Raw genomic sequence first — 27,677 nt, forward strand, 5'->3', positions numbered from 1 at the left:
CAAAATATTACATTCTTTTAAATTAGGTGAGAAGGTTTCTCTCATTTAGTCCTACCAACTTTAAGTCTAAATTACTCAATTTCTACAGATTGCCTCTACATTGCTCAAATGACAGTTTATTTTTTGGCCACAAAAAAATGCTAAGGTCTAATTTACATCAGTTTAGAGTTGGACTACTTTATTCGTTGTCAGTCAGAATAATTAAAACATCAACAGTGATGATGACTACCAAGGTTTACAGTCTGAGCCAGGCTGTGCTGAGTACTTCATATTTATTCTGCCATTTATGCTTTGCAGTTATCTTATGAGGAAGGTACTCTTATAACCCCATTTTACAAAGCTCAGAGAGTTTAAGAAATGTGTCAATTTTATACAGATTATAAGTAGTAGAGTTGAGATTTGAACATATGTTTTGCTGATTATTGAGCCTACAGGCATGCTCTAAAGTATTTAATCATTTCATGGCTCTGCTATTTGGAATTTCTTAACAAGCATATGGGCTCAACCATCCAGTTGACTGTGAGTCAGTTCAACTGACTGTTTAACTGTCAATTGCTAGGGATCAATACGGTAAGTTATTTGGACTTTCCCTGCAGTAAAAGTCTTAGGAAATCTGTATCTAATTATTCTCCCTCTCCCAGTTGCTCTCATAACATTTGGAGATATTCAAAAATGTTTGTATTTTCTCTCTCCATTTCATGGAGGCACATAATGCACATTAGCAGAATAAAATTTCTAGTCATTTCATAATAAAGGATATAATCATCATAATAATAGTAACAATAGCAGTAGTAAAAGTGACTGCCCAATTTGAATGCTTACTATGTTCCAGGCACTGTGCTAACTGTTTTATATATATTTCCTTATTTAATTATCACAGGAACTCTAGAAAATACTGTATTACAACACTACAAATTTGAAAAGCTCAAGCAAGTAAAGGGAGCAGAATATTTTGACACATTTAAATAAAAAGTTCAGAGGTAGAGCGAGCAGTGTTGGACCTAGCAGCTCAAATGCGTCAGGAAGGCTGTGCCCCTCTCCATCACTTCTCTCCACTTTCCTCAGTGTCAGCTTCAATCACACACAGATCTCTCTAAATGCCAGCTCTCATCTTCATGTTCAGCAGAAAGAAAGCTTCTTTTTTTCCCCCATATTTTCATGCAACCCTCAGGTTTGTTCTGATCAAACCCACTTGGATCACATGCCCATTCCCAAACCAATAATTGTGTCCGGGGAAAGACTATACTGTTTGGCCAGTTGTAGGTCCCAATCCCACCCCACCCCTGCTGCCCTTGTTTGGCTGCTCTCCGGGGACTGAAAATGGGGCATGGGTAGTAGTTCTCCAAAGGAAAGCACAGGTGCTGTTATCAGATGAAGAGGGAAGGAAAAATAGGTAAGCAACAACAGTGGGCTTCAACTCAGGTAATCTTCATTATTCCCCTTTTACAGACAAGTAAATTATGATTCAGGAAATTTAAGTGACTCCTCAGACTTGCTAGTCAGTAAGATACAAAGCCAGCCAGGGGCCCTCAGGGTACTCACAAAATCATGGAGAACCCCCAAGTAACTATTTCTATACAAATAAGATGTTCAATAGGGCTCTGTGTCTTCTGCTTCTTATTCAACCCTGAAAAGGAATCGACAGCCCTTAACCCCAGTGATGTGATATTCACTGATCCTATCCTCACAACTATAAAAGGAACAAAGAGTTAAATTTAGATTGAATAAAGTAGAAGTTGCTAAACTCTTTCCTTCCCAGAACAAATTCTTACAGAGAAAAATTTATGCTTTCATATTTGTAAAAATGTTGTAAGTACTGTTTATTCTTGGGATACATCCTTGGTATAGAATCAAATATCAAACATAGTGAACATTTTTACAAGGATGTTACCTAACTAATATGTAACTATGAATGTGAGGAAAAATGCACTAGGTGGGAGCGAGATGACAGACTCATATAGTTCAGGCCCTGTATTAATGATCTATTTCTGTGTAACAAATGACCACAAACCCAGTAGCTTGAAACAGAGCACTATTAATTCTCACAGTTTCCGGGGGTCAGAGTCTAGGCGCAGCTTAGATGAGTCGTTGCTCAGGGTCTCATCAGGCTGCATTCCAGGGGAAGACCAGGGCTGTGGCCTCATCAGAGAGGACAGTGGGGAAAGAGCCACTTCCAAACTCCTCAGGTTGTTGGCAGAATTCACCTCCTTGTGGTTGTATGACTAAGGTCAACGTCTTTTCTGTGGCTGCCAGCGAGAAGCCATTCTCAGCTCTTAGAGTTTCATGCCACGCAGAGCTTTCTGTAGACCCTCTAACAGCTCACTTCTTCAAAGCCAGTAATGAAGAGACAGCCTTTCTAGTGCACGCCATCAAGATTTTATAGATATAGATACATGCTGATGTAGATAAAGATATAGAGAAATACATATATAGAGGTAGATGTACCCATAGATACAGATATAAATCTAGATACATAATCATGGGAGTAACAGCACATCATCTTTGCTGCATAACCCAATAATGGGAGTAACAGCCCATCACTTTTGCTATATTCTATTGAGAAGCAAGTCACAAGTCCCACCTTCACTCAAGGGGGTGAGGGTTATATGCAGGGCATGAACATGGGGTCCACTCTCGGGTCTCTTCATCATAGTCCCATCTCTGGGCATTTTTTTCAACCTGTTCCCTCTTCCTAAAATGCCCATCGCCTACCACCATGTCAGCAAATCATCCTTCAAGGGCCTTCAAGGACCTGAATCAAATATTTCTACTCCAACAAGTCTTGCTTTATCCTTTATGATGAAGGTAGTCCCTTCTGGTTCATCAGAAACCCCCAATAATGGTTCCTACACTGTTATGACATTCTCTCTTTCAACTTCGAAATATTGATTTTTTTCTCTCTGTGTCATAACTCTCTGACATCTTTGAGGCCAAGGACCTTTCCTTCTGTTCATTTGTTCATATGTTTTACAATATTTATCAAAATCTTAATACGTACCAGTGTATCAGAATTGTATTTGGTTGCAAGTAATAGAAACCACAATTGAATGGTGGACTAAATAAATTGGAAGAATTTTTTCTCATACAACGGAAAGTCTAGAGGCAAAGCGTTGATGACATTGACTCAGTGGCCCAACGCTGTCAAAGATGAAGTCTCTGTGATTCTCTTGGCCCTTTTGTTTGAACTTCTTTTCTTTTGTTAGTACAAAATAGCTGCCCTAGCTCCAGCCATCAAGCTTGTATTTCAGGCAGGAAGAAGCAGAAGGTGGTAAATACAAATGGGCTTTAATTATGTCAGGAAAGCAAGGTCATCTAGATAGCCTTAGCAGACTTTCATTTATATCTCATTGATAAGAACTTCCATAACTGTAACGAGGACAGAAAAATATTTTTACTGTGTGAACATATGGCCACTCTGATCCAAATTACTGTTTTAGCTATATAGATAAAAGAGAGGGTAAGTACTGAGTTGGGCAGAGTGATTTCCAGTCAGTCATTGTTGCTTGGTACTCAGGATAATATATGATCAGTGAAAACAGACATGGTTCCTGCCTCATGGAGCTTTTTACTTACTGTAGGGAGCAGACAATAATAAAGAGTATTTGACAGACACATGTAAAATTGCAGTTGTGAACATGCTAAAAAGGAGAAGATCATTGTGCTCTGAGAGTCCAGTATGGGGGGAGAAGGAGTTTGAGTGACCTAATTAGGGAGGAGTGGCAAGTGGCACTGGAGACAGGGTCATGTCTGATCAACTCTGGCACCTCACATAGGGTCCTGCATATAAAAATATTTATAGAAAGAAAAAAAGATAATTGTAGAGAATCTTCCTGGTACCTTTGGTATAGGCTGCACCCTATGACTGTTTTCACTGAAAGTGGCAGAAAATTTAATTCATAAGCAATCAGCAAAAAAGGCATATATTGGCTGAAGTTTACACCCAGCTTCAGGCACAACTGCATCAAGTAGCACTAACAGTAGTGTCAGGACATGCTCCGTCTCTCCACACGGCTTCCCTGTGTTGACTCCGTTCACTGGCAGGCTTTTCTGTCATGATGCTAAGATAGTAGCAAACTCCAGACTTACATCCTTTATTCAGCAGTCCTTCCAGAAAAACATATTTTCTCAACAATAAATATTTCACAGTTGGATCTCATTGTGTATAGCTTGGACTAGGTACCCGTCTTTGTAGTAATCACTTGATCAATGGGGTGGGGCATGATCCAAACAGCCAGTCCTGGGTCTTATGCCCTCTTTTGGAGCAGGAGGTAAAAGAAGCACCTCCCAAACTCTATGAACTAGGAATGAGAAAGAAAGCTTTCTGGTTCCCCAAGGAAAACCAAGCAGCAGTCACTAGTAGAAGTAAGGATGTGTGCTAGGCAGGCATAAAGAACAGGGGTTGACTACAAGCAGAAATGACTAATGGCATTAATAACTGCCCAGCTAAAAATAATGATAGTAGTAACAATGCTAAGAGCAAAACCTACATGGTTCTTGTTATACTTCTCCATACAAAATCTCATTTTACATACCTGGCATGTTTAGAATTTATCCAGCCTGCTTTGCCATAGTTACCCAACCCAGAAATCAAAACCAGCTCTGTAATTTGAAATTAGTGTTTATGCGATTCCCAGAGAGCAGGGCTTCTAGTATGCCTGACACCCTTCTCTCAGCCCCCAAAGTCCACACTGAATGCCCCGGTGCTCATGCATTCATGCAAACATGCCTCCATTAGTGCTCACCTGCTAGGAGAAGATCCATTAAGTGGAGTTCATTTCAAGCACAGATGGCCCTGAATAGCTTAACGTCTGCCTGGCTAGACGAAGTGGATTTGGACGGCTGTAGACTTCTGATCACATCCATGCAGCCAGGGAGGAAATGAAACCTTGTTTATTTTGATAAAACAGTCGATTGCTCTATGTAACTCAGTAGAGTCAAATACTATTAAACTGTCATCAGTGTCAAGAAGAGAAGTTAAGACATTTTCTACCTGAGTCATACCATATGTAACACAAATCAGAGTTTCTATTTGCCTTCTTTCCCCCTAAATGTGTATTTTAGTATCATTGGCCCTGGATGTGAGGCCCAATGTCACAATATAAATAAATACCTACTTTTATTATTACCTCTCATTAAACCAACAAAATACCAAGATGGCTAGGGCCAGACTCTTGGCTTGGATGAAGTATGTATGCAGAGCCAGAAGCTAAGCAGAAGTATCTCATTCTAGTTCTTCACAGAAGGAATAGATTTGAAAGACTGTATTTTACTTGGTGAAAACCTTGGAGGTGTTTCCACCCAATAGTAATCATTAAACATATTTACAGAACTTACTGAAACATTCTTAAGGTAATAATGTACCTCATTTACTCTCATCTTATATTAGTCAGATTAGGCTATGTGAAACTCTAGCAACAAACATCCCACAAAATCTAACTGACTTAAAACAGCAAAGGTTTATTTCTTGATCATACAACCTGCCCATTGTGGTTCAACAGCAGGGCTCTGTAAGAGTTACTCAGAGACTAGGGCTGCTGGAGCAGCCTCCACTTAAACTAGAGGTCAGCAGACTACGGCTCATAGGCCAAATCTGGCTCACCTCATTGCTGGGAATGCTTTTTTTGGTTTTCTTTTTAAAAATTTTTAAAAGTCTGCATAAAATCAAAAGAAGACTATTTTGTGATACATAAAAGTTATATGAAATTTAAATTTCAGTTTCCATAAATAAAACTTTATTGGCATACACACATTTGTTGGTTATATGCTATCTATGGCTGCTTTTGCACTACAACAGAATGGAGCAGATTCCACAAAAACCATATGGCACACAAAGCAAAAAAAAAAAAAAAGAATTTACTGTCTGGTCCTTTATATAAAAAGTTTGATGAACCCTGATCTAAAACTGGCTGCCACACCAGGGTGAAAAGAGCCCTGTGGGGCTTGTGCAGGCAATTAAAATCTCAGTATGGAAATGATATGCCACTTCTGTTTACATCCAGCTGACCAGAAATAGTCACATGGCCCCACCTCCCACAAGGGGGCCAGGAACTACCATAATCTGCAGTTGGAGAGCCAGAGACAGTCACTTCACAGTCCAAATCGCAGCTAACAGTAATAATAGTAACAGACTAATAGCAAACATGTTGCTCTTATTCTTCAAGCATTCTTCTGTGTCTGTGTTTGCTCATTTATTCTCACAACAACCTCATGGGTAAGGTACTATTATTTTCCCCATTTTACAGATCAGGGAATGAGAATAGAGACCATAAATGTTTTTCCTGAGGTCAGTGGAGCCAATAAAGAGTGAAGACAATATTTAAACCCAGTTAATAGGGTTCAAAATCTACACTCAAACGCTATGCCCTTAACCAATTCTGCAAGGTGACTCCTCTGGGATTTAAAAAATGCCAGCCATCAATGCTGTAGTGAACACTTCCTCATGATACTCTTACAGAACTCAATAGACACTAGCAAAATACTGATTTTAGTACATTTGTAACCTATTTCCCTAACACTTAATAATTCACTTAGCAAGTTGCTAATAATTGGTCAGTAGATGGAGGCAAAAGCTAGTGGCTATGCCTGGACCCAGCATCATGGGTTTGAGAAAATCTTGACCAAAACAGGGAAGAGAAATGAAACAAAATAAAGTTTTAGTGGTTGAGAGATTTCAAATGGAGTTGAGAGGTCACTCTGGAGGGTATTTTTATATGCTATATAGATATCCCTTTTTAGTTTTTAGTGTGTTGTAATGGCTAGAGGGAAATACCTGAAGTTCTCAAACTGCAACCCAGTAGCCTTGATTCTTGAAGACGGTTGTATAACTATGTCGCTTACATGGTTTGACTGTGTGATTGTGAAAACCTTGTGGCTCACACTCCCTTTATCCAGTATGTGAACAGATGAGTAGAAAAATGGGGACAAAAATTAAATGAAAAATAGGTTGGGATGGGGGATGGAATGTTTTAGGTGTTCTTTTTCCCTTTTTTTTTTTTTTTTTTTGGAGTACAGAAAATGTTCAGAAAGATTGTAGTGAGGAATGTACAACTATATGATGGTATAATTGATTGTACACTCTGGATGGATTTGGAGTATGTGAATATAACTCAATAAAACTATTAAAAAATTTTTTTTTTAAAAAAAAGCTAGTGGCTATGGGTTTCTGCGTGGTTTTCCTCTAAATGCAAAACGAAAGAATTGCAATTTAAGAGTGGGCCTCTGACCCTAAAGTGAGAAAGCCTCTTCCAGGGGACAGTATTTTATAGCCACTTCTTCCTTGTCTTAAATTTTCTCTTAATCTTCACATCCTTGATCCTAAGCCAACTGAGGAATGTTGTCCCATGGGCATGTTTTTTCTTTAGCTGGGTGTGTGTGTGTGTGTGTGTGTGTGTGTGTGATAAAATAGTTAATGGTTTAGAGTTGATGGATTCAGAGTCATCACATTGCTGGCTTTATTTGTTGCTTATTCTTCTATATTTTTGTAAAGGATTTGTGTATCATCAACACTCATGTTCCCTTTAACATCTATTACACTTATCAGTGAAGGATAATAGAAGAATCACATTTTAAGAGAATTAAATCTTTCATCATTAGTGTTGGGCTTCCCTCACAGAGCGTGTTCCTTCCTGTATGCCTTTTGAGTAAATGCCATGAAGAAACATAGAAACAAAAATGAAGAGATAAGAATAGCTAAGGCAAGCAGTCCATATAAAGCACACATTAGACCAACACCCTTGCATGAACATTTCAGACTGTTAGGTCCTTTGACAGGAGAGCCTGGGGCCTGAAAGGTAGATGTCTCATTTTCCAGCCTTACAGAATTCTATCCTTTCATCAAAACTTGTGTCAGATATAACCACCTTCAATGTTGTCTTTGAAATTAGGTTTCATTTTTCATGTTAGTAATAATAATGACAACTCTTATTTACAATATTCCTACTATGTACATAGCTACATTACTTAAAATATAATACTGTGTATACAATTTCTAATGCTCACTACATCCCTTAAAATAATTCTGTTAGTTTCCCAGCCACTATGACAAATACCACACAGTGGATTGGCTTAAACAATAAGCATTTATGGTCTCACAGTTTTAGAGGTTAGACGTCCCAAACCCAGGTGTTGGGAAGACTCTGCCTTCTTCCCCAAGTCTGTAGCTTTCCAGTACTGGTTTGTAGCAATGCTTGGGGCTCCTTGGCTTGCATCTCTGCCTTCTGTCAAATGGTGAGGTCCTCTCCTTTCCAGCTTCTGTGGCTTCAGGGTTTTCTTAGTAAGGGCTCCCATAGCAGGGATTAAGGCACACTCTGATTCAGTTCACCACACCTACACAGGACCTTCAAAGATCCTATTCACAAATCTTCTCTCTGATTGACTTTCACATATTCAAGCATACTATTTACAATAGGTTCTTACCCACAGGAATACAGACTGATACTAAGATGTCTTTTCAGGGGGATGCGATTCAGTCCACCACACTTAGGTACCATTATCCCCATTTTACTTGGGAGAGACCAGGGCCTAAAGAGGTTACAACTTGCCCCAAGTCACCCAGCTAGTAATCCCAATGATGTTGATTATTGGAAATATCATTTAAGTATTAATATATTAATCTTTCATGACATTGTTTCATATAATTTTAGGAAAATTAATATAGCCAGAGAACTTGCTAATGTAAAATAGAGTTGCCTGTCTTTTTCCTACAAGTCATTTCCATATCATTCCCAGCTTTGAAGGGCAGCGATGGAGGAGGACAGCTTGATAAACTGTTGTCCAGCTGGACCAGTGACCTTAGGTTGGGGGAGACCCAAGGGCAATTTAGATTGAGAAAGTTGCACCCTAGAGTAGAACAGTGGACATAGATATTTTTCTAAGCCTTGTTGCATTTCAATTCTAACCCTAATCACACTAGTAGAATATGGTTTATTTATTTTAGGTCATAGCCCAGGCAAGCTAAAAGACAAGATCTGGCATTCAGTTTCCAGACTCTTAGACTGGCATCCAGAGAGAAAGCCCCACTTTGAGGTTCAAGCCTCCCCTTCAATTTGTTCAACATCCACCCAACATTTGAGTAGGCTTCCCCTACTGAGCAATAAGTCATCTCTAAGATTGCATTAATTCGCAGTATATTGAAGGCAAACCCAGATCAGACAGGTATATTTTGTAGCAGAGAGCACAGGGATGGAGATGAATAGTTCTTGGCCTGATGTTAAACAAAAATTCTCAGGCAGATCTGAGAATAGCACAGAGGCAGTCCAAGGCCAAGTTGTTACATGGGTTACCCTCTCTGCTGTTATCTGAGGCTTCTCTGCCTGGAAAAGAATAAAAGCTCTATATGATATTTACAGAACAGTAAAGAAATCAAGGATGCTTTCCTTATAACCTCATTGGTGCATCTTTAGATAAAATGTGTTTCCACATAGTTAGAAAAGTGTTAAAAATGATTTCTGCAATAGAGCTTCAATATATCCAATGTATAAACCATTTCTTCTTAGAAAAAAATAAAAGAGAAATCCAGTAGTAGGTGTTGTGTTTATTGTGGTTTTACCTTACCTTCAGCATTCTTATTTCAGAGAATAGTGAAGATAGTGAGGTCTAAATGTAGCTCTCTAATCATTGGCCTGGTGTGAGGGTAGGAGATGGGTGCACAGAATGCTCAATGGTTGGTGACAAGAGGAGAAAAAATGAGGGGTCATACTTTTCCCCACTAATAGTTCTGATCTGGTCAAAGACGTTGATTCCACCAGTATTAGTAATATTAGAATGTCTTTTAGTAGCTTCTCTGAACAAGGTATTATTATAATCACTCAAAAGAATCCTATGAAGTTGATAGTTGATGCTATTCCTATCTACATTTGCAGATGAAGAACTGAGGGACAGAGCAGAAAATAATCGGAAGCAGCAGATCCAGGATTTGGCAGTCTGGCTCTGGAAACTATGATATTATCCATTTTGCTATTCTGCCTCCAATGTGGCTGTCCTGGCCAGAATGTGTCCCTTTGATCCTTGTCTGTCCCTTATGTGCCCCAAAGCCCTGGAAGGGAGAGGGATGGTAATGTTTTTAATCTCGACCATAAAGAAATCAGGCAGCCATTTAGCCCTCCTCCTCCAAAATATACTTAAAAATCCATTAGTGTCTCTCTTGTCAATGATTTACAGACAACGACACTTGGAGCCTGCTTCCGGTCCATTGGGTCAATAAAGCATTTTCAACACAGCCTTAAATATGCATTTCTGACATCAGATTCCAAGACAGCTATTTATAAGGCCTAATCAAGAAGTCCTATACAAATGAATCTCAAAATTCTGTCAATTTTCTTACATATTGAAACTTTTTAAAGAAGGAACCATTTCCAGTAAAGTGAAAAGAGGCAGCAATGCAAACAATCGTGTCAATCTTAACATGCCTTAATCACATTTCATTCATTTCTTACAAAAATTGCCCTCAATAATAAGCAGTTATATCCTGGCTTGACTATTAATGAGGAATGCAGTTTCCTCATGGTTACTCTTAATTGCTACTTCATTTGAAATCATTTTGCTTAGAATAAAAAGCTTTCTTTTGTATGTTTTGGCTCCACCCCAAACCCAAAGTTCCAAGTTAATTTTTCTGGAAGTTGCGTTAGAAGGTCTCATCTTTGCAGAAGCTGTATTTATCATTCAGATTCATCCTCTGAGTTCTCACCACATAATGGATATTCAAGATAAATTCCCCAAAGAGAACTAGTTTATATTCAGTCTTTCTTTTATTTGTCTCCTTCCTTGGCCCTTCCTTCCTTCCCTTCCTCATCTTCCTCTTCCTTTTTCTTTCTCTTTATATATTTATTTTCTTTCTCTCCCCTCACTCCCTTCCTTCCTTCTCTCTCTGTTTCTCCCCTTTCTTCCTTCCTTCCTTTATTCATTCGTTTAAACATTCAGTCATTTAGCAAATGTGTGAGTGCCTATTACTATGCCAGGCACTAGGGGCAAAGAAGTAAACAAGTTGTGGCCCTTGCCATCATAGGGTATCCCCTAATAGGATTAGTGGGCAATGACCAATAACTACAATTAGCATACTTGCTGCACAAGAGAAGTTCAGCTTGCTCAGCAAGCATGTAAGAAGGATTCAAAACTAGTTTTGGGGGAGGAGGAGTTCATTCAACATATATTTACAGACCAGACATGTGCCAGATTCCGTGCCTGGTACTGAGGACAGAGTGGAGGAGCAATAATTTGCTGCCCTTACACTCTAGACAGATAGCAAGACGTTAAAAATGATATCAAAGTAATGCATTCTGAGAGTTATTGTGGGAGAATTAGGTGAGGTTGCAGGATCATATAGTAGGAGAATCTAACTTGCAATATGGTTCAGGAAGGCTACTGAAAGAAAACCTGAATGATGAGTTCAGGGGAAAAAAGCAGAATGTTTAGACTTGTATTTCTTTTCTTTTTATTCTTAAAGTCAATTGTATTCTATTCCAATGTACACTCTCCCCTAGCACCTTTTCTTTTTTCCCAGAAAACCTGGTCTTATGACAGTTTTGAATTGCTTGGCCAGGCTTGGATTTGGACATGAAGCTACATACACCAAAATAAACTACAAAAAGTCTAATTCCCTGGCAGACGAAAAGGCCTGGACATTGGCGATTTTCCACAAGTGCCCATTCTCAATTGACCCAGTTTGTAGCCCAGAGTGATAGTTAGTTGAGATGAACCGTGTCTATTAGGTGTCCATTCTTGGGGGAAATCCTGGTATGTGGGATGCCAACCTTCAAGCTTTTAGCCATCTGCCAGTCATTCATAGCCTCATCTTTCCTTCTGTCATCACATATAAGTGTCATCAGTGGGGGCTCTCTTTTGAAAGTAATGTTATCCTCAGCAATTCATCTTCTATGTTTCCTCACTTGTCCAGGGCAAGACAGTGATGCATTGAGCTGGGAAGGAGGGATCACTTCTGAGACCATTTGGGGCTTGATGTTTTGTTTTGTTTTTTTTCACTTCTCCAGTTCAGAGAGAGTTGCTGATGCCAGGAATTATCTTGAAATGCTGTCTTTTTTCCATTTTTGGATATTTGAGACTACTTCTCCTCCTTTTAAAAATAGGCTTTGACAGTGTTTTCAGAGCTCTGACAAACCCAAGGCTAAGAGCAGAAGGTAACTGGAGAGCTGCCACATGGAGCTGCCCTGCAGGGGAAGTTCCCATCGCCACTGGGCTGACATGGGCAAAGGGGGTGAGAAGCAAGACCACCATTTTGAAGATTCGTAATGGGGAAGAATTGGGAATTTGATATGAACCTTATCTCATTTTTTCAGATTGGTCTGAGTTAGCCAGATAATTATTGCGTTTTCCTCCTAATCTGAAGGCTTAATGGAGCCCCTTGTATGGCTAGATTAAGGACACGAGGCTAGTTTCTAGTAGCTAATTTATCTTAGGTATGTTTTCTACAGGCTAAATGAAGTGATAATAAGAACAATAATTGGGAAAATGAATAGTATGGGCAACCTTCATACCTGCTTGTTCTTTATGCAACATCTGCTATTAGCCAATAGTTGTTTCACCAGTCTTATTTGTTGGATCTACAGATGCTGGGTGAAATCCAGAAAAGTGACCATTTTGCAGATTATCCAAAAGCAAAAAGAGAAGCTTGATTTTCTGAGCACCTAAATGACTTTGCTTTGAGAGGTTCATATACCATCTGGAAATCATTTTGACTTGGATTGAGATAAAGTTTAGGAATGGATTGGCATTGGCACCAAAGGAAAGTCTGAGAGGCATTTACATGACAAAATTTATCATTATGATTTTGAAATAACCTTGGAAATTAGATTTGTAAGAGCAATACTAGGTAATTCTTAAATAAAAAGATTAAAAGGGCCAATTTTTTAGTTCCCAGGATAGGTTATGATAAATCTTCTCTTCCCGTTTTATCGGGGGCAAATCAAGGAAACATTTTGATTTCCAGTCTCCTTTTTCAAGGAGCGAGCTGATGAGGACAATTGGTAAATAAGACTTTACAGTCAGTTCCAAGGGGTCATAAGAAATTCCATCCCTATGAGTATAATAGAAGTCCAGGATTTTATTTCCTTCACAGAATTTGACCAGCTTCTCACTGTATCTTTGGTGGGCCCACGTAAATGTGAGTTCCTGATATAGCCAACAAGTCAATAACACATAGAAATTGTGAGAGGGGATTGATTTTACAAGCTTACTACATACTACTATACCAAAGACATCCAAGTTTCTCAGGAAGCAGTGAATTTACTGTTGTTTGATAGTGCAGAAGTCTATGGGAAATTTATTTATTCAGTTTTCATTTTATTGAATCATTCACACATCCGATACTTATTGAATATTAGTTTAGAAAGCAGATCTATTCTATTTGAAGAATAGATTACAATACTGAATGTTTAAAACAGAATAACTAGAGTTGCTTTCCCCTTTCCTCCAGTGAGGTAATTCTGAACCCCCTTGAATAATCCCTAGAGCTTCACAAAGCATTCTTTGAAAACCTCTGCGCAAAGGACCGCATGTGCAAATGTGTCTTTTCCTGTCAAAGATTTGAATATTTTTATTTTGCCAACACAAGCCTGTGGACCAGGGCCCTGTAGATAGGGTGAGACTGAATGATTAAATTGCTCTGATTGACTGCAGCTGAGGTCAGTCAGAAATATAAACCTTGGGAACAGGAGACTTGGATATGACAGGGCTAATCAGACCTTCTACATGTTGGGGTCCTGTGGGCTTCCATCACATCCACCGAGATCTGGTTTTCTGCTCTGTCTCTGTGTACTTGAGCAGTAGGTGTAATTGAAGCCATAGTTCAACTTGTCAAGAGCAGGTGAGCCTGTTATTCAGAGCAATACCTCCCTGGCTTCCAGCATGCAAATCCATCATCCATGAGACCAAGGGAGATGTGGCCTGCGGTCGTTGACGTTATATACAAGGGTTTAATGAAAATGAAGCATTTGTCAATTCTCAGTCATGGAGGCTTCCTCCCCTTTACAGAAAGAAGCCAGCTTGTGTGCAAGGGTGAGACTGGGGAAAGAGCTTTGCCCATGGGGTCAGAGGATCTGGGTTCTGGTCCGGATGCTGCCTGTACTTTCTTGGAAAATGTGGGCAAGTTCCTAATTTGCTGTTGATCTCAGTTGCCTCATCTGTAAAATGGGGGTAGTCATATCCTCTTTGGACTTTTGTGAGCATAAAATGAGTTGAAGTTTTATAATGTATGTATCATGCTATCAGGTACATAGTAAATATTCCAGAAATGGTTAAGTGCCATAATACTGTTTATTATCAGCATTGGTATATGGCTCTGCCATTTGATTGCTCTAAGTCTACATCCTTATCTAAAAAACAGGGACAATTACACCAGTCTTATCTCTGTCTTTGAGCTAGTTTGAGGCTTAAATGAAATATATATTAAAAGCTCCTTTAAACACTAATCATAATATAGCAGACATTGTTCAATTAACAGAATAGATAGGAATCCCTGTCCTTGAAGAGATTACATTCCAGTGAGGGACACATAGACAATAAATGTAACAAATAAGAAAATTATATACCTGGAAGCAGAGGGGAAGAGGGTACTAGAGCAAGGGATATCATGAATGCCAGGTAAGGGGATAATGGTTTTAAATAGGGTGCTCAAGTGTGCCTCTGATAAAGTGACATTTCAGCACAGATGTGGAGAAGGTGAGGAAGTGAGCCAGAGACCAGCTGGAAGAGTGTTCTGGGTTGTGGAAACGCCCTTGGTGGACCACACCTGCCACATTCAGGCAGTAAGGAGGCCAGTGTCCCTGCAGCAGAAGGAAGAGGGGGCAGGGGTGGCAAATAAGGCCAGAGACAGAGGGTTAGATACTTAACCTTGATAACCATCCTAAGCAAAGTGTCAGACTTCCTTCTGGAAGTTTTTCATCAGCAAAGAATAGACTACTTGTGACAAGATGCAAAAAGCAAGAATTTTGGAGAGCAACAGACCTGGGTCACACTTACGTGATTCTGGGCAAGTTACTAAATTTCTCAAAGCCTTGGCTTTTCATCTGTAAAAGGCAGACAATGCCTTGAAAAGTTGTTGAGAGGTTTCTAATTAATGTAGGTAAAGTGCCAAGTATAGTCCCCAGCACCCAAGTAAGAACTCAATAAATTAGCAGTGAGCTATGAGAATAACACGGCATCGTTCATGTGCACTGGTGTTATGAGGAACTGGCTTTCGGCCTCCGGTGGCCACCTTCTCATCCATATTACTTAACTCAGTGTAATAACGCCAAAGATCTGGTGTGTCTGTCATTGTATCTACTGACTTATAAATCGGATGAGATTCAGAATACATCTTGGGAGCCCTCGTATGCCTTGTGCTATTTTCAATCACAAATTTTGCCCCCATCTCGCATTAAAGCCAAGTGGTGACTTTAAAATTAGTGCTATTTTCATGAAGTATAGAACCCGCTATTACTGACTTGACTGAGGACACTTGTAGCTGATGATTATAAACTAAAGCAGCTTGATTGCAGGTGTCTGGGTTATGGAGTATAACATGTGATTAACCCCATTGTTCTATTCACTCTAATCCCAGGGGTGGGCATGTGGTGATAGTGAGACTCTTCCCAGGGTCCCAGTTCAAGCCTCCTTCAGTCCTGCTCAGAATTTTGCAACATCCTACTGTTGTTTCTGTTTGGCCTCTTTCCACTTCATCAACCCCTCCTGCACACAGCAGCCACGGTGGTCTCCCTAGAGCAAAACCTACTCATGGTGGTCCTCAGATGCAGATCCCCTTGGTGACTCATTGCCTATAAAGTCACACTGAGGCCGCTCTCTCAGAGGGAAGCTCTGCTGGTTTGAATGTATTATGCCACCCAGAAAAAGCCATATTCTTTGATGCAATCTTGTGGGGCAGACATATTAGTGGGGATTAAGTTGGAATGTTTGGATTAGGTTGTTTGCATGGAAATGCACCCCACCCAACTGTGGGTGATGACTCTGATTGGATAATTTCCATGGAGGTGTTACCCCAGCCATTCAGGGTAGGTCTAAATTAAATCACTGGAGCCATATAAATGAGCTGACAAACAGAGGGAACTCAGTGCAGCTGAGAGTGACATTTTGAAGAGGAGCTACAGCCAAGAGGGACACTTTGAGGGATGCACATAAGCTTAGAGAGGAGCTGAAGCTTACAGAGACATTTTGGAGACAGCCTTTGAAAGCAGACTTTTGTTCTGGAAAAGCTAAGAGAGGAAAAATGACCCAAGAGCAACTGAGAGTGACATTTTGGATAGAAGCTGAAGCCTAGAAAGGAACATCCCAGGAGAAAGCCATTTTGCAACCAGAATTCTGAAGCAGTCGCCAACCACATGCCTTCCCAGCTAACAGAGGTTTCCGGATGCCACTGGCCATCCTCCAGTGAAGGCACCCGATTGTTGATGACTTACCTTGGACACTTTATGGCCTTAAGACTGTGACTTTGTAACCAGATAAACCCCCTTTTGTAAATGCCAATCCATTTCTGGTGTTTTGCCTCCCAGCAGCATTAGCAAACTAGAACAGATTTTTGGTACCAGGAGTGGGGTGCTGGTGCTGCTGAGTTTGCAAATACCAAACATGTTAGAATGGCTTTTTAAATGTATAAGGGGAAGATTCTGGAAGAATTGTGAGGAGCTTGATAGAAAAGGCCTAAAGTACTTTGAAGAGACTGTTTGTGGAAATATGGACTCTAAAGATACTTCTGATGAGGCCTTGCACAGAAATGATCAATGTGTTGTTGCGAACTGGAAGAAAGGCGATCCTTGTTTTAAAGTGGCAGAGAATTTGGCAAAATTGAGTCATGGTGTCAGATGGAAGGAAGAATTTGAAAGTGACAACCTGGAAGACTTAGCTGAGAAGATCTCCAGACTATGTGTGGAGGATGTACCCTGGCTTCTCCTTGCAGCTTATAGTAAAATGCAAGCAGAGAGAGATAAACTTAGAACTGAACTCTTGGGCTCAAAGAAACCAGAAGCTGATAGCTTGGAAAATTACAGGCTTCCAGGGGGTGGAATCCCAGAAGCTACAGTCCAACGTGAGGATGTAACCAAACATGGAACCCAGCCACCATTTCAGTACAAGCCAAGATTGGAAAAGGAGTTAAGCAGAAAGGATTTGTGGAAAGTCCTATTGTCTGATGGCTTTGAATCCTGTGTGCTTCATGCAAAACTGACAGAATTTTTGTGAGATCTTTCTAGACAGAGCCGTTGCTGGTCTGGACTGGAGGAGACAGACAAGGAACAAATTGAAGGAAAAATTTCTTCAAAGACAGAGCCATGGAGGTTGAAGTCTGGAGTAAGAGGCCTTGGACTGGAAGAGTGGAGTGGCCCACACACATGGAAAGGGTAAGTTTGCCCCAAAGGTTGAGCATGGGCATTCCACCTCAATGCTCTGGAAGAGTTTTGCCACCTCAGGTCCCAAAGAGGGTGGAGCACATTCCCAGGGAATTGGGGAGAGCCTGGCTGCCACCCCACTGTTCTGAAGGGATTGAGCGTGTGCCCTGGAGATGGAAGGGAATCTGGGTGCTGCCCCAATGTTTGAGGAGGCTGGGACTGAGAAGGTGGTGTCCCCAACTTGTGGATTTATTGGAGCACTCACCCAAGTGTTTGGAGAGGAAAGGGCTGCCACAGAGGCCCTTAGGAAGGGTTAGATTCCCGCTCTCTCAAGCCCCAAGGATGCAACGTCATTCTGTAAATGACTCTCGGACTTTGAAATCTAATGGAGTTTGCCCTGCAGGTTTTAGGAAATGTTTTGGTCTTGTGAACCCTGTTTTCCTTTCAGTTTCTCCTTATGGCAATGGGAATGTTTATCCTATGAATGTCTCTCCCTTGTATATTGGAAGCACATAACTTGTTCTAAGTTTCACAGGTTCACAGCTAGAGGGGAATTATACCTTAGGACCGATCATGCTTGTAATTGATTTTTATGGGATCTTATACTTAACTATTCTTATTGAAATGATTTAAGTTCCTGTGATATTGTTATGTATGAATGTATTTTGTATTTGGAAAGAATATGTTTTTCTGGGGTCCAGGAGGTAAAATGTGCTGGTTTGAATGTATTATGCCCCCCAGAAAAAGCCATATTTTTTGATGCAATCTTGTGGGGCAGACCTATTAGTGGGGATTAAGTTGGAACGTTTGGAATAGGTTGTTTGCATGGAAATGCACCCCACCCAACTGTGGGTGATGACTCTGATTGAATAATTTCCATGGAGGTGTTACCCCACCCATTCAGGGTGGGTCTAAATTAAATCACTGGAGCCGTATAAATGAGCTGACAAACAGAAGGAACTCAGTGCAGCTGAGAGTGACATTTTGAAGAGGAGCTACAGCCAAGAGGGATACTTTGAAGAAAGCACAGGAGTGCAGATGAGAGACAGTTTGAAGACAGCCATTGAAAGCAGACCCTTGCTCCGAGAAGCCGAGAGAGGACAAATACCCCAAGTGCAACAAAGAGTGACATTTTTGAGGAACTGCAGCCTAGAGAGGAATGTTCTGGGAGAAAGCCATTTTGAAACCAGAACTCTGGAGCAGATGCCAGCCACGTGCCTTCCCAGCTAACAGAGGTTTTCCAGATGCCATTGGCCATCCTCCAGTGAAGGTACCCAATTGCTGATGTGTTACCTTGGACACTTAATGGCCTTAAGAATGTAACTGTATAACCAAATAAACCCCCTTTTATAGAAGGCAATCCGTCTCTGGTGTTTTGCATTCTGGCAGCATTAGCAGACTAGAACAGAAGCCCTCTCAAATTCAATCCTAGCTCATATGTGTGGGAAAGTGCAGCTTATCTATTCAAGAGTGTTTTTTGTTGTTGTTGTTGTTTTTTAAATACTGACAGACTTCTTGGAGAAATGACTCATTTTAGGCCTGGGGCAGGAAATGTGGAAGATGAGCCCAGAGCACCTTGTCATGCCAGAAAATATGGAAGTGCTCAAAAGCAGAAAAAGCCCCACAATGATGGGGTAGGTCACAGGGACACAGGGGCCAACTGAAAGAGCTCCCAGTGGCCAACACTGGAACAATTAGAGTAACAAAATTCAACAGCAGTATGGGATTATAACCCCAAGTACAAAATATACACCTATGAATCTATCGTCGTATAATTAAATGATTGAAAAATTAAATAGGTGGGGGAGAATAGGCAAACCTCCCATGCAGAAGAATATCTATTGTTCTATATATATAGCAACCTCAACAATGCAGGCGTAATTGCCTATTCCTTACGTGTGGGCCATGCAGAGTGACTTTTGTCCAACGAGTACAGTGTGGAAAAGGGGAGAAAAGAGTACCTTCGTGGTGTTCCGTGCCTCTGTCCTTCTGGCGTCACACGGCATTCTCCCGTCTCTGTGTTCAATTCTCCCCTTCTTATACGGACACCCATAGTGGACTAGGGTTTACACTACTCAGATTTGGCTGTATTTTACCATCTTCAAAGACCCTATTTCCATTTAAAGTCACATTCAGAGGACCAGGGGTTAGGTCTTAAATGTGTCTTCTGGGGGAGCAAATTCAACCCATTACAACAAATAACCACAAATTAATCATGAGAAAAGCATTCAGACAAATCCCAGTGAGGGACATTCTACAAAATACCTGACCAGTCCTCCTCAACTATCTGGGTCATCAGAAACAAGGAAAATCTGAGAAGCTGTCACAGTCAAGAGGAGCCTAAGGAGACATGAGGACTAAATGTAATGCGATGTCTCAGATGAGATCCTAGAACAGAAAAAGGACATGAAGTAAAAGCTGAGGAAATCCAAATAAAGTTGGACCTTCAGTTAATAATGTATCAATATTGGTTCATTAATTGTGATAAATGTGCCATAGTCGTGAAGTATTAATAATAGGGGAAACGATATGGTTATATGGGAACTCTGAGTACTGACTTTGATTTTTTTTCCTGTAAATTTCAAATTGTTCTAAAATGAAAAGTTTACTTTTAAAAACTTGCCATGACTTCTTAGGTTGTTGAACTGCTTTCTCTTCACCATGTCCTGTTGAAACTCTTCTCTTCATTCACCTCATAACTTAAGAAGCCTTCCTAATTCAAAAAGGAATGTGTGTCCGTAGAACGACAAGGAACGTATGTTCACATATGTGCATAGAACCTGCTACTTACATGGTAATATTTATTTTTGTTAATTCACTTATTTATTCAGTCATGGAAGCAATTGTTCTGGAAAACCTACACCAGGTGTTGAGAATAGAGTTATGAGGAAACAAGACCTGACCTCAAGAGTTTGGCTGGAGTCACAGGCAGGAAGAACTAATTACAATTGTGTAATAAAAAAATGTGTAGGGAGAAGGAGAATAAACAATAGAATGTGAGGGGAACTTCTCTGAGGAATGGACCTTTGCTATCAGCTCTGAGGAGGAGTTAACTGGGAGTAGGGTGTTACGGGGGCAGTGGGAAGTAGGAGAGAGTATCCCAGGAGAAACAGTATTTGCAAACTTTCTGAGGCAGAAAGGAGCGAGGCATCACCAAAGAAATAAAACGTCGGTGTGGCTGCATATTATCATCATAGGTGGCACATATTGACTCTACTATGTTCCAGGCTTTGTGTGAACCCCTCTGCATGTGTAATCTTGGTTTATACTCACACAAACCAATGACACAGGTGCCTTTTTTACAGATTCCTACGTTACAAATGCAGAAACTGAGGCACTCATATAATAAACGGCAGAACTGTGAATAAAACTAAAAAAGGCTGATTTTAAAGCCCAAACTTCCCTCCCGTTGAGACAGGCAGAACTAGCCCACTTTGAGCCAGAGTCTCATGAGGGTTTCTTGCATCTTAAACCAGGGGTTCTCAATATCAGCACTATTGATGTTTTGGGCCAGATAATCCATTTTTGTGGGAGCTGTCCTATGTATTGTAGGATGTTTAGCAGCATCCTTGGCCTTTACCCACGAGATTCCAGTAGCACACCCACCCACCTTTCCCCACCAGTTATGACAATCAAAAATGTTTCCAGACTTTGCCAAATATCAGAGGATGGGGACAGGGTTAGTGTTAGCAAAGCCACCCTCAGTTGAGAATCACTGCGTCACACTGATCTCGGGGACAGGGTGGGGCTGGGTCTTATGTCTTCCCCCCTTCATCCCTCTTTCCTTCCCTCCCACCTTCCTTTTCTGTCTTCCTTCTTTCCAGTGTTTATTAAGTGCCTACTGTATGGGAGATGTACACATATCTCTCACAATTTATAACAGAGTAATTTGTATATAGTGGTTGCTTAAGAAATGCTTGCTGAATTTCTGCCATATGCCAAGAATCCTAAATGTTACAGGCCCATTTCTGTCGAATGAAAAACATTCTCCCTGATTGCAGAACTTGATAGGAAAGTTAAATCCTGTTTTCTGGTCACATGGACCGTCTTTGGTGTCCCTGGGAAACTGACTTATCCCACAGCCTGAAAGACCCACCTGAATGCTCACTGTTAGCACCTTTAAACAGACCCAGCTGCTCACCTGTTAAGACTCTAGTGGAGCATGTCCCACCCTAGGCTGCCAGTAAATGTTGATGGATGCGTGGATGAGCTGTACGATTAAGTGAAGGCATCTACCCAGGTCTGTAATGTGAGATGCTGTTTAAAGACCATATCCATTTTCTTCTACAATTCTTTCTTTCATTTGTGGATGAGATCTGGATTTGGGGTAAACAGCTCCGGGAAATAACTTCTGGACTAAATTGCTCTATTCAGCCACCCCCCGTGAGAGTAGGCAGGCAGTGAGAAGGAGAGCTGATTTCTAGGCAGTTTTCCTGCCACTGCAGATTCTGTATTACCGGAGCTTCAAGCATCAGTTGCTTATCATTAGTGGGAGCTCAGAGAATCTTAAATGCAAAGATTGGAGAGAGCTCCCAAAATACAATGCATTTAAATCAGGCAGCTTCTTTATTCTGTGTGCTAACTCCAGGCATTCACTGCTTCACTGCCTTTCGGTACATAGAGCCCGGAATTGTCGCCTCTTGAGGGCTGTTCGTTGGAGCTCTTTGTTGCATTTGAAATGCAGCACTTTATTGCCTGTGTTTTCCAAGATTATGTGTAGTGAGAGAGAACCCCTTAGTAATTTTCTTCCATGGAAACTAATTCTATAATTTCTATCCCATCCCCAACCCTCTACACACTCCCACAGGCCTGCTTGGATGCTTTGAATGGCCACAAGTTGTTTCTTATCAGAGTCCCTGTTCTGTCTCTCTTGCCAGAAGGAGGAACATGTGAAGTGATAGCAGCGCACAGATGTTGTAATAAGAATCGCATCGAGGAGCGATCGCAAACAGTAAAGTGCTCCTGTCTACCTGGAAAGGTGGCTGGAACAACAAGAAACCGACCTTCCTGTGTCGATGGTAAGTAGCTGGTTTTGCTTTTCTCTAAGTGTATATCTAGGTGTTCCCTCTGCATGATGTATTTTCTTGTTTCATCTAAATATGGCTCAGGATAAGGAACAACGGGACCTCCAAAGTGCTGGAAGTTATACAAAATGCCAGTCCTTGGCAAGAGTTTACATTCTTCTTTCTCTGACTTTAGGGTTTTCAAATAGCAAGATTTTGCATTTTCTAAAGATTAAGGTAAGGGAATTTTTTAGGTTCAAGAAATTTGAGGAGCCAGCTCCTTTGGGAAGCTATTTTATGTTGGTGCTATATATAATGATGATATTGATAATAATAGTAGACAGTAAAGCTAACAATACCTAACATTCATTCAACCTACCTGACAGTCATTCAACAAACATTTAATGAACACTGACTCTATCTATGTCAGGCACTGGTCTAAGTGCTTGAGATATATCCATGAACAAAGAATTTCCCTGAGTGTTCACTATATACCAAGCACCATAGTAAAAACTTCTCTTGTGTTATTTAATTTAATCCTCCCCCAAATCATCTAAATCAGAGTACTGGTGATCTATTGTGTGACGAATTACCTCAGAACTTAGAAGCTTAAAACAGCTAACATCTTGCCATTTCTGTGGGTCAGGGGTCTAGCTTAGCTGGATGGTTTGGGGTCAGGGTCTCCTTATGATTGCAATCAAGTTCTGAAGGCTTGAATGATGCTAAAGTATTGTTTAAAGATGGCTCCTTCACTTGGCTGTTGGCAAGTGGCCTCAGTTCCTTGCCATATGGACCTCTCCATAGGAAATTGTTGTCCTCACAACATGATACCTGGCTCCCCACAAAGCGAGTGATCCAAAAGAAGAATACAGAAGCTACAGTGTCTTTTAAGATCTAGCCTCAGAAGTTACACTTCTTCAATTCCACAATAACGTGTTGGTTATGTGGGTTAGCCGTATTCAGTGTGGGAGGGGACTACATGATCTTAGAGGCAAGGAGGCAGGGATCATGGGGGGTGTGCCTCGTGGAGTCTGGTTACCATAGGTAGACACACTTCAGCCGCTGCCCGTCTAAAACCTGAAAAAATTGAAGCTTTCAATGGTTAAGTAATTTCCCAGGGGTCATATGGTAATAAGTAGTAGCTTGACTGACTCTTGAACAAAGCGCATGGATGACTCTAAAACAATGCTGCTGTCAAACAGTGACTTCAAGTTTCAAAGGAACTGCAAATCTCTCTCCCCGTCTTTTATCTTTTACACTTTTAGAGATGGGTGTGAGTTTATCCTCAGACTCTTTAGTAAGAAATTCAAGACTCCGAAAAATGAGTCACTTGTTCTGTGTCACACAACAGGAATTAGAATCCCTTTTCTTGTGGTCAATTGTTTTCTCTCTAGACACAGATAACAGAGGACAGCTTCTAGGTTGGCTTTTCTTACGTATTTTCATCACGAATCATTAGGTGGTTAAAAAGAGAAACCCACTTTAGGCCAAGTGAAGGGAAAATTATTTTAAGGAAATAGGGAAATCCAAGGGAACCCAATTGTAGAAAATTCAGCCAAACCTCATGGGATCCCTAAACTCTTCAGGCAGCTAACATCTCCTTTTCTTTGTTCATGGGCCACGCTATCACTAATCTCTGGTTTCCTGGTTGTTCTCTGTGTGGACTGGCCCCCTCTTCAAGGATGCTAGTTTCTGCTCCCCAATAACTTTGGGGCTCATATGAAGCTTTTATTTCCATGATGCCAACTCTTATTTCACTCAGTGCAGTGGATAGCTTCCGAGCCCAAAAATACTTTACTCAATTCCTATATATTAAGTGGATTTTCCCAGCAGACAGAATATGAGTGACCCAGCTTGAATCATGTGTTAATGTTTGCCTGATTTGTGTTTACAATACTCTAGTATATGAGTGGTGGTAGAAGGGAGGGTAAAGTGGTTATGTATATATATGAAACAAGATTGCCCAGGTGTTGATATTAGTTAAAGTTAGGCTATATATACTTGATGTTTTATTATAATCTTCTTTCTATTTATATATATTTTTAAAATTTTCCAATACAAACAAATTAAATAAAAGGATTGAGATGAAAAAAAGAGGTTTTTTAAAACAAATCAAGTCTGGAAATACACTATAATCATTGGTTCTCAACTGGGGTAATTTCCTTCAAGGTTCATTTGACAATATCTGGAGACATTTGGATTGTCATAACTTGGAGTAGAGGGAGCTGCTAGAGGCATCAAGTGGGTAGAGGCCAGGGTTGCTGCTAAACATCCTACAACGCACAGGACAGCCCCTACTCCACAATACAGAATTATCCAGCCCAATATGTCAGTGATGCCAAGTTGAGAAACCCTGTATTATGATTAATTGCTTGTTCTACATCACAGTCAACACAGTGTGACATGCCCAATACAGGAAAGGCAGGCAGCTACACTAATAAACCCTTTTTGCCCTTCTTACATGAGCAAACTCTTGGCTCTAGAAGGCAATAAGCATTATAAAACCATGATGGTTTCTCATGTTTTTCTGCCAAAGAAAGCATTGAGATCGTTAACTATAAATGTCCACTTTGTTTCCAGTTCATTTTTATCTCTAATGATCTAGAAATAGAATTGCCTTCAGGTTTTGGATGCAAGACGTAGAGAGCAATGCATTGTCTAAGTTGGCGTAGGGGAAAATGCATCTGGTCCCAAATTGTTGAAGTTAAGCCATCTAATGGCAACATCTCTCTCAGAACAAATTTGTTTGACTTTGGAAAATCTAAACCTTTACAATAGTGGGTACAGACAGGCGGCCTATAATCTCTATTTTTTAAGCAAAAGTCAACAAAGTATAGAGTATGCTTTAGTCTCAAGCTGATTGTATTTCCCACTGCTTTCCACTCTTCCAAAGTCCTTGAATCCATTGGCCTGTATAAGCAAGTCTACACATTGCTGTCCTCAAAATTGTTTTTGTGGCCTAGATCTCTATATTGCAAATGAAATATAGTGTATAAGTTAATAATTTCAGTTTAGTTATTAAGATCATGGACTGTGAAATCTGTCAGACCTGAGTAGAATCTAAGCTATACCAGCTACTAATAGAATGTCCTTAGGCAAGTCATATTTGCTTTCTGAACCTCAGTCTTTCCAATTGCAAAATGGGAATAATAATTTTTTCTACTTCATCAAATTGTGGTAAGGATTAAGAAAACCATAAAATATGCTTTGTATAATGTATGACCCATCAAGTGCTCACTAAAGGATAGTTTGTATTTCCTGTATTACTAAAAACTGGATAATGCTTAGAGAGACGCAAAGTTTTATGAAGTTTTGTTTCATATTAATTCAATGCAGCAGCATCTTAGTCACCATCTTTTCTTGGAACTGCTTCCAACTAATAATCCTGGATTTCTCTAATGCTAGTAAGTCATTTTCAGTAATCGAAGCTCATTATAGGAATTTTGAAAGCTACAGAATTACATCCATACATTAAAGTCACCCATAATATTGTCAACCAGAGATTATCGTTTCTTTGTAAGGTAACATATTAATATATATCCTTCTGGTCTTATTCCATCACTAATGTGAATGTAATAGATATTTTATCAAAGAAAAAAAATGGTAAATACTGCTTTATTGATGGATGGTTTCACTACATATAATACATTTTGAACATTTCCCAAGTCAAAACATTATTGTTAATGGCTACATAAGATTTCAGGAGTAGATACACTACCATTTATTTAACTAACTACTCCACTTTAGGGCATTTATGGGGTTTCTTGCATTCGCCTTTCTCATTTTTCTCAGAATGAATAAAAACCAGCTTCCCTCCATGACAGCAATTGACAATCCATATACCACGTTTGTGATAAACATATTCCGTCTTATATATTGCATTTCCCATGGTAAGTGTTCACATTGCTATTATTTGCTTCCCTCTGAAATTGCAGGTCAGTTGCCTTCTACAGTATTTTCAAAAACAGAGAAACAGCTATGATTTCAAAAGAAGCATATATTGGATTTTTTTCAGGCTCAAAAGCTGAGACCAGATCATTAAAAATGGGACGGAAATTTTGGAGTAAAATGTTAGCAACTTCTTTAAAAGTATAATACATGATAGTTGGAGAAATTTTTAAGTGGTGGACTTTCATTTAAAAATGATACTCTATTGCCTGATAACTGAAAAACACCAGAATATACACTCAACAATTTAAATATGGTATAGTCATTTATAAGTGTTTAAAAAAGCATTATACCCTTGGACTTGTGCCTAGCACTGTTCTGAAGTTAATATAAGTTGTTATACTCTTTCACACCCTGTTGTGTTTTAGTCTTTCATTATTCTATTACCAAAAAACAGTGTAGGAAGAACACCTTACTCAATATCTTTGGTTGAGACTAACTAATAATATAATGTACAGCCTTCCAGTAATATCCAATTACTTCTCAGGGACTCAAAGTTAAAATCAAATCAAGATTCATAAGCAAGAGGATGATAACACAAAACAAAATTATTTATTTAAGGGAAGAATTTTTCCAAGCAGATGATGTAAAACAAACAAAAGTAAATTTCCTGGGTGGTTTATGAAGTTATGTCATATGGTCCTAATTGATATATAATGACCTAAAAATAATATCAATCTTAAAGTTTTAAAAATAATGGAATGCACATAAATAACAAAAAAATAATAATAACAATGCCTAATATTTTTGTCAAGGCTTACCACATTCCAGGCACTTTTCCAAGTACTTGATGTACATTCAGTTAATCCTTACCCCACCCTATGAGGTGTGTCCTCTGATTATTTCCATTCAATCCATCAGAAAACTGAGGCACAGAGAAATACCTTGACTTGCTTAAAATCATGCAGCTAGTCAGTGACAGAACCAGAAGGTCAGCTGAGCTATCTGGCCACCGGACCCCCCATTCATCAAGCATAGGCAAACAAGTATCTTACACAGAGACACATCATATTCTGAACGCTTTCTTGCAAGATGCCAAAATTCTGGGTAAGAAGGTGAAGAAGGGCAACCATGCAAATACAATGTTCTGGGCAATACCTCCCCACTCCCTTCCCTCCAGAGGCTTCTTTGCCATTAAGATGATTGATTGCCCTTTCTAAATTCATTGTCATAGAGCAGATAGAAGTGTTTTCACAAATAATGTTTTCAATTCTGTAGAACAATTGAAGCTTCACTGTTTAAGGCATGGGAGGATAAAATGTCTTGTGGGGAAATGTTCATGCAGTTTGTGCTATATTTTTATTGTCATGTAATTTGCATCCTGGAGAAAAATCTGTCTTGGAAAAATATGTTAAAAAGTCATTTTAACTACAGTTAGTAGGGGTGGTCCTTGTGGATT

The 27,677-nt window shown here is 39.9% G+C and overlaps 1 protein-coding gene across 2 annotated transcripts in view; it reads left to right on the top strand.

The window, feature by feature from the left end:
- TAFA1 (TAFA chemokine like family member 1) overlaps positions 1–27,677 on the top strand; it is a 584,365-nt gene that overhangs the window by 431,972 nt on the left and 124,716 nt on the right. For both annotated transcript variants that reach the window (XM_037829156.1, XM_037829157.1), the window contains one exon: positions 22,205–22,345. In XM_037829156.1, the coding sequence (XP_037685084.1) occupies positions 22,205–22,345 (141 nt within the window). The remainder of the gene's footprint in view (positions 1–22,204; positions 22,346–27,677) is intronic.

This window comes from Choloepus didactylus, chromosome 1, assembly GCF_015220235.1.
Source record: "Choloepus didactylus isolate mChoDid1 chromosome 1, mChoDid1.pri, whole genome shotgun sequence".
In the NCBI taxonomy this organism is placed as follows: Eukaryota; Metazoa; Chordata; class Mammalia; order Pilosa; family Megalonychidae; genus Choloepus; species Choloepus didactylus.